The 13,689-nt window shown below is 35.3% G+C and overlaps 1 protein-coding gene across 1 annotated transcript in view; it reads right to left on the reverse strand.

Annotated features, from left to right (window-relative positions):
• Positions 1-4,336: 4,336 nt before the first annotated feature.
• LOC117340881 (fibrocystin-L-like) overlaps positions 4,337-13,689 on the reverse strand; it is a 94,989-nt gene continuing 85,636 nt past the window's right edge. Inside the window, exons 47-52 of the mRNA XM_033902659.1 lie at positions 13,053-13,277; positions 11,881-12,252; positions 11,014-11,395; positions 10,041-10,222; positions 9,104-9,242; positions 4,337-6,157 (exon numbers count right to left, since the gene is read on the reverse strand). Coding sequence (XP_033758550.1) covers positions 5,988-6,157; positions 9,104-9,242; positions 10,041-10,222; positions 11,014-11,395; positions 11,881-12,252; positions 13,053-13,277 — 1,470 coding nt within the window. The 3' untranslated portion in view covers positions 4,337-5,987. The remainder of the gene's footprint in view (positions 6,158-9,103; positions 9,243-10,040; positions 10,223-11,013; positions 11,396-11,880; positions 12,253-13,052; positions 13,278-13,689) is intronic.

Here is a 13,689-nt window from a genome sequence, read left to right on the forward strand (position 1 = left end):
TGCCTAGTTGTCACAATCGTAGATATCATTTTGAGAGTTTTACTTACCCCGGAATCGATCTATATATAAATAACGCATGTCGTCGATACAACCGAAGAGGACGCTTCCCACTCGGGAGAGCCTGGTCAAATTTTCTTTATAATTTTCATTTATCTCCATGGAAATCTATATTTTTGTTCGTGCTTGCCCTATCGATATTGAACTATAAAACATTTCGTTATTATGTCGGTAGCATTCAATTGTTTCAGTTCTATATGGTTTAAATGTTTTGCTTTATTACATTCATACTTTAAGACATTGTTAAATTATGTTTCAGTTGTACAACCGACTCTACGGTACTGAGATAATGTCGTAACCTCATTAGCAGTATTGGAAAGTGCTCCTTCTTACTGGCCCTCTCTGCCAAAATAAAAGTGATTCGAAACCCTATGTCACGGAAACATAAAGCTTAAATCTAAGCATGTGCAAGTATTTGGATGAAGAGCGGTCAAAGGAAGATGAACATTTGATGGTGCGAAGCTTAGATTTTCTAGACGGTAGCTTTATAGCGGCTTAATCTGAATTTCCTGATCAAATTAAGCATCCTGTCGAGTGTGTCAAACTAGTGCTGCAGAGTTGTATTGATGATATTGATGGGGTTTTTTTTCAAAATAAAATGAATGCATGTCAGTTGGTACGACAAAAACTTATTCAAAATCTTCCGAAATCGTAGCGAAACAATGTAACAGTCATAAAACAATTTTATCAAATAGAATAACTGCGATTCAGTTGATAAAACAAACGATTCTTACATTCAGCAACCGTAAAACTTCTACAATGTTACAGTTTCGAAACAATTTTATCAAAATAAAATAAATACAATTCAAATGACATGACAAACGATACTTACTACATTCAGCTATACAGAGGAGCATTTGTGCAGAGTAACTTCTCGCAGTCATCTTTGCCCAAATAAGAAACCCGTCTTCCTTTCGAAAGCTAAGTAGATGAGATTCTGATAATGCAGTCTTGTTTTGTAAGCTATGTTACTCGGGAGATGTATCGATTTTTTTTCAGTCTGTCGTTTTAAAAACGCACAAGACAAAATCAATATGTCATAATATACCTCAGGAAATTAAGATTATTGGATGTCGGTTCGTACCGGTGAAGTAAAAAAGAACATTATTTTTATATTGTTATGACAAATATACCATTAGCTATTATTTGTTATTCCTCGTTGTCAGTATAATGTGACCGGGTGGGGTGTGCTGCTAGCATGCTTCAGTGAGGTAGCACTATAAATCGGCAAAAGTTCCGGCCTATCACAAGGAGACTCAACATGAACATACCGCAGCCTCCCAAAACACACATACGCACGCGCCACACGCATGCATGTCGCACGCACGGGAGGCCGTCCTTAAATGACCTTAGCTGTTAATAGGACGTTAAACAAAATAAACCAAACCAAACCAAATCCTCAAGGATGTCCATGTTAATCCATATTTTTGTTCTTATATTGCCCCCGATTCATCGATTTTCATTGCATCATCATGTCGATTTTTCTTCTTGTTGATTGCTAAAATACCTCCGTTGTCTTTTCGTGGTTTTTTTTTCTCATCTACATTGGTTTTAAGTTTAACCTTGAATAATTCAATTTCAATTTCTTTATTAACTGTGGGCCATATTGCCCATTAGTACATCTTATACACAATCGTAATATACGTGAAATGAATAATTATTCGGAAGGGCGTTGACGTTGTTATAATTTGTGCCGGACCTACTGTTTCTGACAAATAATATCTTATGACGCATTTTGTGCATTTGATTATATACACCGATTGCATAATATCGATTAAGGAGATTAATTAAGGATATGTTTGAGAGATTAAAAAAATAACATTACATTAATCTAAGTGACGAATCCAAATACCATATCGGATATCAATAATATATTGTGAATCCTCCGTATAAGATCGAATAATCTAGAATTTTAATCCAGAGTTAATCGTCATGAAAGGTTAGTTATTGACTACCTAGGTATTTCTGCCAGGGACTTGTGATATAACTTCTCTTTTTAACTTCAACATGACTATTGTCGATAATTAATTAGAGTAATTGGTCTGCTCGTGTATATGTCTTATTTGAAGTCTCGAAAACAAGAAGTAAGCATTATCATGACGACAATGCACACTTCTATTAGATATTTTCCGTATTGATTTTATTACGACCAATATACAAACAATAGATATAAAGAGAAAATAAGCGTAATGAGCGTATATACAAAAAAGTGTGGCAAAGTATGAAGACAAGGGAAAACAAAGTGAGCTTAATTCATCATGAACGTCATAAGAATTCACACACGCCATGTTTTATCAATCTAGTATTAAATTGTACTTAGTCTTTTATATGAAGATATAAAAACTATACCCGTTAAATACGAATGTTCAAAGATTAGTTTCAATCATTTGTTTTTACATTGCAGACCCATAATTCATAAACAACTACTTAAAATTAAAGTGTATTTTCCCGCTCATCCCTTGGGTGGATTACTACCAAATTTGTTGTGCAACTTTCTTGGGGGATGGCAATTATATTTTATATAAATGAGGCTTATGTGACCCCTCGGGCCGGAGGGGCAGGGTCCCAAAAGGGGATCATTGGTAAATTTTTGCTTTAAAATCCTACTCCTCCTTAACCTTTGGGTGGATTACAACCAAAATGGTATGAAACATCACTGAGGGAGGGCGATAATATTGTATATAAATGAGGCTGGTGTGATCCCTGGGGACAGAGGAACGAGGCCCCAAAAGGGGGATTTTGCTGAAATTTTGCATTAAAACGCTACCCCTACTTAATGCCTTAATGGATTACAACCAAATTTGGTTTGAAATATCATAAGGGATGGCAATCATAATTTATATAAACGAGTCAGGTCCGACCCCTGGGGAAAGAATGCCGGGACCCAAAAGGAGAACATATGTTAAATATTGCTTTAAAATGCTACACCTCCTTAATGTCTTAATTACAACCATATTTAGTGTGAAACACTATCATTGCATAGGGAAAGGCAATCCTAATTTATATAAATGAGGCTGGTCCGACCCATGGGAACAAAGGGGCGTGGCCTTGGCTGAAATTTTGCCTTAATATGCTACTCTTCTTTAAGCCAAAATGGATAAAAACCAAATCTGATCTGAAACATAACTGTCTGCGAACAGACAATTTATGGTAATGATGCTGGATTGAGGGTTGTGTCCCTGCTGTAAGTGTTTGTCAAATGACCGTTTAGGCCCATAGGCCTCCCATTTTCAAAATGCATTGCTTTCCGACTGTGCTTCTACGCATACACAAACATAAACAGTTATATCAAAGTCCCAGACCAGCTTCCATGTAAATTCTTTAATTTTAAACTTGCTGACAGGCGCTAATATGAAACAAAATGTGAAGGTCAGAATTGATTTCATTTGGTCTTGCCTGTTTAGTATCAGGGATGCGTTTCCAACTGTCATCAATAATTTCCAGATATTTTGAACGAGAGTATTTTAAAGAGAGGATTGATAATATTTCATATTTATATATATATATATATGTCAGACCCCAGGTATATCCTAATGACTCATGAATGTTAGAAAAGACACATTTTATGAACATCTTTTTTTACAGTAAATTACTCATCCGGAACATCTGCCCTAATTCTTGTACCTTTTCAAATCCATTTTATTTCTTCGGCAGGTCTCCTTGTAGTAGTTGGGTGAATAACTCAATGAACAACGTAAGGAAGGCCCGGTGCATGCCATCCAGAGCGATTAGGATAAAGTGTCAAGTGCTCAAAGGCACACCTCGACCACACAGACTGCTCCGTTTCTCAGCTTCCCGAGAAACACAAACCGACACGGATAGGGAGGGTCGTACCATGCCACTCGGGACTTTCTTCTGAGGTAATGTGGCTGGCACTCTTGTGTTTTGCATGTCGTTGCATCACATTGTTGGAGGATAAACAGAATACACGGCTAGAAGGTCATCATACAGTGTTTATCCTGGTACTCGACACGGAAAGCCGAGATCACTCGGCAAAGCCTCGTCATCTCGATCAGCTTTCTTAAGTATCACACCAAAATAAACCTTTTATTGTATATTTACTAGCTGTTTATTATCTATTTCCAAAAATGTCACCAAATCCTGTCAGTATTATGACCTTCCATTGAGACCGAGTGTTCTTCCCCTCCAAGAGATATATGGAAACGTTCAAATATGGTCAAATTGTTTTGAAACAATATTTAACTCCAAAGAAGGGCGATCCTGATGTTTCAAACTAGTGTTACCAAAAGTGTTTTTTAAAGTAATAAGAACAAATATGAAAGATTGAAAATAATGCTTTATTAAATACAAACAAAAAATTAATATAAAAGTATCACAGACACAGCTTGATAAAAAGGGAATCCGGCTTCACGCAATACAATTTTGTCATAACATGCTTTGAAATAAGCCATTTAATATGGATTGATCTTAAACCAATGATGTGGCTTACTATTACCATGCAACCATCATATGCGTAGTCATCATGACGTCAAAATCACGTGTTCAGCTCAGGTTGAACCATATGTAATAACGCATTGAAGTGAAATCCTAAAAATACATACAAACTTAACAAAACATATGAAAATCTTGTCATTTTTTCTCCTTTTCAGAGTTTGTAAATGTTCCCAGTTTTATAATGGTGAAAGCATCGTTATCATAAAAGTTTCGTTCAGGTTAGTATGAATATGTATTGATTAAAAAACAACAAATTTGTTTCCTTTGGTTATAATAAAAATAACTTTCATTTAATATCAAAATAAAAAATATTAAAATAAGCAAGGAGAAAATCATACACCGTACATGTGTACAGCGTTTTGAGAATTATGAGAATCCCGGGCCATGGCATTTAACAGAGTGTGAATAACAATTAGGGTTTTAAAACTCAAACTACAACAAATTTTCCTCCGAGCTTAAAACAGCTTCCCCTTGACGGAAATTTGTCATTCAATATAAAGATATAAAATATAAGTGGTATAAAAAATCAAAACATATAAATGTATTTGTTCAGCTATCATATACTTAATAACAGAAGACAATAGCGTCCTCTCATTAAGTTCAAGTCGAACATGAATCTTCTGTATATTGTGAATTTGTCAATATGATCACAGTTATATCAAATGAAAATTTGTCAAGTCAAAACGCATTTTTCAACAACAAATGATGTCATTGTGAATTTAACAATTGAATAAAACTATATATCAAAAGTACTGAAAACATCAATTACACAACTTGAATTTTAATATTTGATGCAACTATGTGCAAATCATCATTTATACAACGTCAAAGTTATCTTAACTAAAAATATCACATTGCTATGATAAAAATATAATATTTATATAGGTTTTTTATATACGAATGCCAATCTTTAACAACAGCAAAACAAAACAAAGATGGATAAAGTAAAATATCACATATTAACACTTAGTGTCGTAAGAAGTTTGAAGTTTTGGTAATTTCCATCGCAACGAAAAATATATAACTGGTTGTCTGTGTTCATTGTTAATAGAACCACTTGCTGTCTTCTTTCCTTGTGTAAACATCTCTGTACGTATGCAGTATTAGTTATATGTAAGTAAGTTATGTGCTTTAAATTCTGAAATGCATGTAATAGTATTTCTTAGAAATGTGAGTTTTGTAAAAGAAAATGTATGTAATGTCAGCAATAGTTTGCATGCATAGAAAGGAAATATTATAAGTAATTTAATGTTTTAATTTGACTGCTGTTATGTATTTGATTAGACTGTTCTTGATATTATATATTCTTAAGAAAATTCATTAACATTTTTTGGGGTGCATGCTGAAGGTCAAGTTTATGTTTGCGTGTGTTCCGAAGGTCATGTTCATGTTTGGGTGCGTGCTAAATGGCAATTTTGTGTTTGCGTGCGTGCTGAAGGTCAAGTTCATGTTTGCGTGTATGCTGAAGGTCAAGGTCAATACATGGGTGTGGTGCGACCGCCGAGATGTGTGCTCAAGCCAGGCATTGGTCGATCAGGGAGACCTTTCTCACGGATGCTCATGAAGGACTGTTCACGCCACAGGATGTCCTCCACTGGGGAATGTGTACCCATATACTTGATCTCATCCTCTTTTGTGGTAAGTTCTGGAAATAAAATGGGATAATTGTTATGGAATAAACAAATTCCAGAAAAACAGGCAAATTCGCGGAATTGTATCCCCGCTTTCCTGACATATTGTTGTAAACATTTGTTAGGCGAGGAGTTATCATGTCATTATAGTTCAACAGAATGATAACTTCTGTTAAGCCATAATGTACTGCTGTGTTTCACCAAGGATAAAGCGATATCTTCTCATCTGCTATTACGAACTATCGGCAGAAGTGGCAATCGATCTTGGCTCAACCCTGAAATATTTTACCTTGTTATCAAGTTTATATTTAAAATCTGTTAACAAATAGCTGTTCCATTTATTTCATGGAAATGACAGAACGACCGTTCTAGTTAATCAAGGGACCACTCCGCCAATCCATCAATCATGGAACAGTCCGTAAGGCATTTAACCTTGTTAACAGGTTTGAAGAAAATCTGCTTACATTTGTTGCAGTTATTGCATAGAAACATTGTCATCAAAGTCAACGAAAATTTGTTGCCAACAGTTACATTTATTTCACAGAAATAACAGAAAACAGTGTTTAAAGTTAATCAAGGGGCCATGACTCAAATTTTTTTTTAATAAAGTCCGGCAAAAGCATCAGACATTCATGGCTGAGCCCTTTATCCATTATACCTTGTTAGCAAGTTTGAAAAAAATCTGGCAACATTTGTTGCTGTTTATGCACGGAAACGAAGTGTGACGGACAAGTCCAATCAATATTCCCTGTTTCGGTGAAAGCGGGGCATAAAAACATAATAATTTAGATATATGTGTGTTTCAAAATGCTATTCAAGTGAAGTGAAAATCATTAAAAAACCTGTACACTGGAATACTAATAATAACCCAACAGAGAGTGGCAATTATAATGTAATCTACTATCGAGTGGGAACAATAATGTAACTCATTAGTGAATGGCAACAATAATGTAATTTAAACTCACTATGTGTCTTTGTCTTGGGAACGATTTTGAGTTTCCAAAAGACGGCGATTCCAATCAGGACAACAACTGCCACTAGTGAGATGACTAGGGCGATGATCAGCCCTGCGTTAATATCATCCGAATCATCTGCCTCCTGCGCCTAAAAATATGATTCATACATATCATTGTCAAATTATCAATTTAATAATAACCAGTAGTGCTGCCCGGTAGGTCTGTGCATTTAAAACATTCACATTTGTTTGAAGTATAGGCTTATTGATTCAGATAATCAAGAGAGAAGCTCATGTATATCGATAAACATCGACATCTTATCATAATACTGACAAAAGAAAAAAATATGATCTTGTCTTTTAATTTTGCCTTTTAAATGCAGAATCTCCACAGACATTGTCAATATTGACAAAATTTAGACATGGTTGTGTTGTCTGACAACCATGTCTATTTTTTGTCGATATCGTTCTGTTATCATGAAAATAAATTATTGTACTCTTTCTTGAACCTGATCTTTTGTTTTTTTACAGACAAAATATGTGATACTTTTAAATTAAGTAAAGGCTTCTGAAAAAAGATTTTCCTTTCTTAATACTTGTATTTACTAAGTTAACCCTATCAGGAGACCTGATTTTATTCTCCATTTTACAATGTTCTCCATACTGATCTCTATTTTGAACTCTTTTTATGACTTTCAGTTAAAATTACAATTCCGTTTACATGTTCGTCTCCTCTGCTATTTTCTAAAGACCTTTCAACAATATTACTTAAGTGATAGAATCAATAGACAAAACAATAAGAGGAAACTCAATGAAAAAGATCGACACAAATGACAAAAATATAGATAGGAAGGTACTAAACATCCATATTTCAATCAATGTATTGCAATGACTATGTTTAACATCGAGTTACTTTTTTTCTTATGGCTTCTCCAAATAATTATAATTAATTTTTCTTTGTTTTCATGGTAAATACTCAAATGTGATCAATCGAAAAATTCTTTTCGTTCTTATATGAATGAAATTCCGAGAATGGCATGAAAAAATGTGATGTCACAATACAACAATTGACGTTGCGTATTGATTTGAGAAAAAGAATCCGATTTAAAACCAGCAAAATTGTACATAAAACATGTTTTAAATTAGAAAATAATTTTTAAGAATTAATTATAAGCGTTGATGTCAATTATTTTTTTGTTTCATACCCGATGATAATTGGATAATTTATATGGGCGTTATTATATTGAAACAGCAGAAACGGAAATATTCGTTCATTAAGGGGGCCATAACTCCTAACAAACTATCGGCAGAAGTGGCAATCGATCTTGGCCGAACCCTTAGTATTTTTAAACCTGGTTTTTGGATAAAATCTGTTAACAACTAGTTGTTCCATTCATTTCATGAAACGACAGAATGACCGTTCTAGTTATTCTAGGGACCACTCCGCCAAATAATGTGCTGCAAATGTGACAATCAATCTTGGAACAGTCCGTAAGGCATTTAACCTTGTTACCAGATTTGAAGAAAATCTGCTTACATTTGTTGCAGATATTGCATAGAAACGTTGTTATCAAGGTCAAAGAAAATTTGCTGACAACAGTTACATTTACTTCAAAGAAATGACAGAAAACGGCGTTTTAAGTTAATCAAGGGGTCATAACTCTGTAAAATAGAGTCCAGCAAAAGCAGCAGACGTTCTTGGCTGAGCCCTTTATCCAATTTACCTTGTTAGCAAGTTTGACAAAAATCAGACTGACGGTCAGACGGACAAACCCAATCAATATTCCCCGTTTCGGTGAAAGCGGGGGATAAAAACGTAATAATTTAGATATATGTGTGTTTCAAAATGCTATTCGAGTGAAGTGTGAAAATCATTAAAAATCTGTACACTGGATTACTAATAATAACCCAACAGAGAGTGGCAATTATAATGTAATCCACTATCGAGTGGCAACAATAATGTAACTCATTAGTGAATGGCAACAATAATGTAATTTAAACTCACTATGTGTCTTTGTCTTGGGAACGATTTTGAGTTTCCAAAAGACGGCGATTCCAATCAGGACAACAACTGCCACTAGTGAGATGACTAGGGCGATGATCAGCCCTGCGTTAATATCATCCGAATCATCTGCCTCCTGCGACTAAAAACATCATTCATACATATCATTGTCAAATTATCAATTAAATAATAACCAGTAGTGCTGCTTGGTAAGTCTGTGCATTTAAGACATTCACATTTGTTTGAAGTATAGGCTTATTGGTTCAGATAATCATGTGAGAAGCTAAATATAATGTATATCAATAAACAGCGACGTCTTATTATAATACTAACAAAAGAAAAAATATGATCTTGCTTTTTAATTTTGCCTTTTTAACGCAGAATCACCGCAGACAACCATGTCTAAATTTTGTCAATAATGTTCTGTTATCAAGAAAATAAATTGTACTCTTTCTTGAACCTGATCTTTGTTTTTTTACGGACAAAAAATATGTTATATTTTGAAATTAACTAAATGCTTCTCAAAAAGATTTTCCTTTCTTAATACTTGTATTTACTAAGTTAACCCTATCAGGAGACCTGATTTTGTTCTCCGTTTTATAATGTTCTCCATAATGATCTCTATTTTAAACTCTTTTTATGACTTTCAGTTAAAATTACAATTCTGTTTGCATGTTCGTCTCCTCTGCTTTTTTAAAAAGACCTTTCAACAACACTACTTACTACGATAGAATCAATATAGAAAACAATAATAGAATCGCAGAGGGAACTCAATGAAAAGGGTCGACAGAAACGACAAAAAAAATGGATAGGAAGGTACAAAAGACCCATATTTCAATTGATGTATTACATTGACTAACTTTTTTCTTATGGCATCTCCAAATAATTATATTTTTCAACGTGGGATTTTCTTTATATGATTGTCATCATGCCCATTTACCTTTTTCTCACAGTTGACTCCATAGTATTGTTGGCCGTCAACAGTCATTGTTGAGGACAAAGCAAATGTGGCGCCGTTGTAAGTAAAGGTTGATCCCGAGGAGATGTTGCTGCAGACACCATCCAGAACGTCCGTCACTGTGGTCATGTTACCCGAGACGGTTACAGAGATCACAACGCTTCCTGGCAAGTAAACAATTAAACAACCGATATATATTCTATTGTACCTATAAACTAATACATACATCTTTTTATATATTTAATTACATTCATTACATTGAAAATCCTTTTACATTTAGTACTATATCATAAATACTCATATAATCAATACCAAACAGAGAAAGCCCACCCTCACCCTCGCCCCTAGCTCATCCCAAAATAACCCCATCCCATCCCAACCAACATGTACTAAGCAAATTAAGCCACCACTAACTTACATAACCCCTAACCTAACCCAAACATATAGCGTTGTATATATGTTTTGTGAATTTTAAACTGAATAAACTGAATTCTGATGTTTAAAGTAAAATTGTCAGCCATATTGGATCAAACTATGTGTAGCTCACCAGATGGCATCCTAGTGAAATTGTTGACATATATGGATATAGACAGCCATATATGGTCTTAAGACAGCCATTCTACTCTTGATTCTAATAAGCAAACATTAATACTTATGAACATTAATATTCATTTAAAAACTACTCCACCCTTACCAAATTATCAACCCTATCAACAACAACTCTCTAGCCCAGCCCCTGCCCAAACCTAACCCGCTTACCCTATCTATTTGGTTCTTACATGAAAGTTGTTGTTGATAGGAAGTTTAACAAAACCAATCAAATACACACTATTGTAAATTGTGAAAGGATGGCGCGAATTTGGATCAGTCTTAAGATTTGTTAGGCTATGTTTGAGGTCATTAATCTGTAAATTTAAGCATTCGCACAAATGCGTAAAGCATACTGAGTACCTACCTTGGGTAACAGTCAGACCAGAAAATGCAATAAGAGGGTGCCGTGCCATCATCACATTCAGGAATACTCCAGCTGCGAAATCCAGATTTCCATATAAAGTGTAATCAATGTCGTACTTGACGGTCAACAATTGGGTTACATCAGGGACCACGGACTGTAGAGCAGAACTCATGATGATGACCTCCTTCTCCATGGTGAGATTGTAGCCGGTCGTCGAGGTGACGATGATGGTAAAGACCTGGATACCGGCAGAGTCGAAAACTAGGTCATTAAAGGTCACCTCGCTTGTACTAGGGCTGAATGTTGCAGATGTCGTCCCGCTGAGAGTTCCACTGTAACCACTTGTACCGGACGCAGTCACCACGGCAGACCACACTCCACCCTACAAATCAGTATGTATGCAAAGGTCATGGTTCTTTTCACTTGATTTCAAGGGCTAATTTTGGAGGAAAAATGGTGAATTCTGAAGGAAAATTTCAAGTGCAATGTTTTGAATCTAGGCTCATTAAGCATCACTAACAAGACCTTGGAGGAAAAAACAGCTTTATAATGTATTTTATTTCATTAAGGCCCTGCTGTTCTCAATTTATTTTGAAAAAAATGCAAATATATTGTGTGTTTTTAGAAATTATTTCATATACTTTCCTATATATGGTATGATTTCAAAGCTTAGTCAGCTATGCTTTGCACAAGACAAGAAATCTGATTGTACCCAAACATCTTGTCACTATTTCATATTCTATACAATGCATCGGAACACTTACTCCCACTTTACATGCATGTAGGCCTAACCGATATCATTTCAAGACTTCTGATAATGCCCCCACTGCCACTTAACACTATAATAAAGTGTATTGTCTTGCTTACATTCCAAACCAAGTTGTCCACCTTCGAGTTGGTAGTGGTATCAACAACCTTGAACCTGAGCTCATGTGCGTTGCCAGTGTAGGCGTTTCCAGCAGTATATGCCAAATCGACTTTGAATGGTCGTAAGGGCACGACCAGTGGCTCAGATTCTGAAGTGAAATTTGACTCCGGGAATATGATGTTGAAGTCAATGATAAATCCAGAGCCACTATGACTTAGGGAAAGGTCTGAGAAGTTTGCCCAGCCATCAACAAAGTCAACAGTTGTGTTTCCTGCCAAGGTCGCCAAGATGTTTGATCCAGAACCCGACCTCAAAACGGCCTGAACTTTCCATGGTATTGAAGCTACACCCAGGTTTGAAACGTGTGCTCCCTGTCAGAGAAAACATTAAACATATACATTAAATTTTCTACTCATAAGCTTAACTTCCTCGTCTTCTATGTTAATTTAGAGGAGGTTTTTGGTGTAAAGACATAATAGTTTCAATAAAGCTCTCCAGGGCCAGTGGAGGTTTTTGGTCTAAAGACATACATTGTAATAGTTTCAATATAGCTCTCCCAGTGGAAGTTTGAAGCCAATGTCCTTTTAATACACATGTTATATACATGTTAGGACAATGAAAATGTTTGTAAATACATTTTATCTAAATTACCCTATTTGTTGATAAATGTCTAAAAAGTAATACGTGATGACTTTCGTGAAAATCCGAGCATTTCTATTTTTTTCTATTGTTCTATTTGAATAACCGAAAAATACGACTTTTCCAACCTAATTAAAAAATTTTTTTAACATGATTTAAGAGAAAATGGTTTTGGTTTTTGAAATTTTACCCAATTAAACGAAATACCCGATTAAGCGTTACCCGATTAACTGGAATGTACTGTATCATCACCATTATTTGTACTCTTCATATCATGAGATTTAGTGTCAATACAAATTTCAACAACTTGACTACTGTTGATGTTAAGCAATCGTGGTAACAAGATTACTCTTCCAGTGCACAAAATATCTATATCTGCAGTCATATATATATAGCATAAGATCTCTGGCAACAGAGACCTAACAATGATGTCAAACTGCCAAACAAATGGCAAACACATATTGGAAAACAAACCTCATGTTTAACTTAGAAAATCTTGAGTACACAACATCCATATTGTTATTAAACTTACGGTAGTATCAGTGAAGTGAAGTTTCGGCTGCTGCACGAAAACATTTCCCTCGGCGCCTGGAGTAATGGTGTTGTAAAAAGTCAACGAGTCTAAAACCTGTACAGCACGCTCGGTAGACGGGGAATCAACAAAGGTCTGCCAGTGAGAATCATCTATGGGAGGTACAGCCTCAGTAATACTCAGTCCATTGATAGTGAGGTTCATAGCCGAGGAAAAGACGCCATTCTGGTATGAAAAGTTTTACAAAATTATATTTCTACTAATACCCAAACATGAATAATTTACTGCAAAAGAGGATAAAAAGTATCCTTCGATACTGATGATGCTAAGAATTTGTTCTCACATACATCAAAAGGTGATCCCGTGGTTGCTAAGGAACAAATAAATCGTTCTCATACATCAGAGTGATCCTGTGGTTGCTAAGGAAGGAATAAATTGTTCTCATACATCACAGAGTCATCCCGTGGTTGCTAAGGAAGGAATAAATCGTTCTCATACATCACAGAGTGATCCCGTGGTTGTTAAGGAAGGAATAAATCGTTCTCATACATCACAGTGATCCCATGGTTTCTAAGGAAGGAATAAATCGTTCTCATACATCACAGAGTGATCCCATGGTTGCTAAGGATCGAAGGAA

This window comes from Pecten maximus, chromosome 13, assembly GCF_902652985.1.
Source record: "Pecten maximus chromosome 13, xPecMax1.1, whole genome shotgun sequence".
In the NCBI taxonomy this organism is placed as follows: Eukaryota; Metazoa; Mollusca; class Bivalvia; order Pectinida; family Pectinidae; genus Pecten; species Pecten maximus.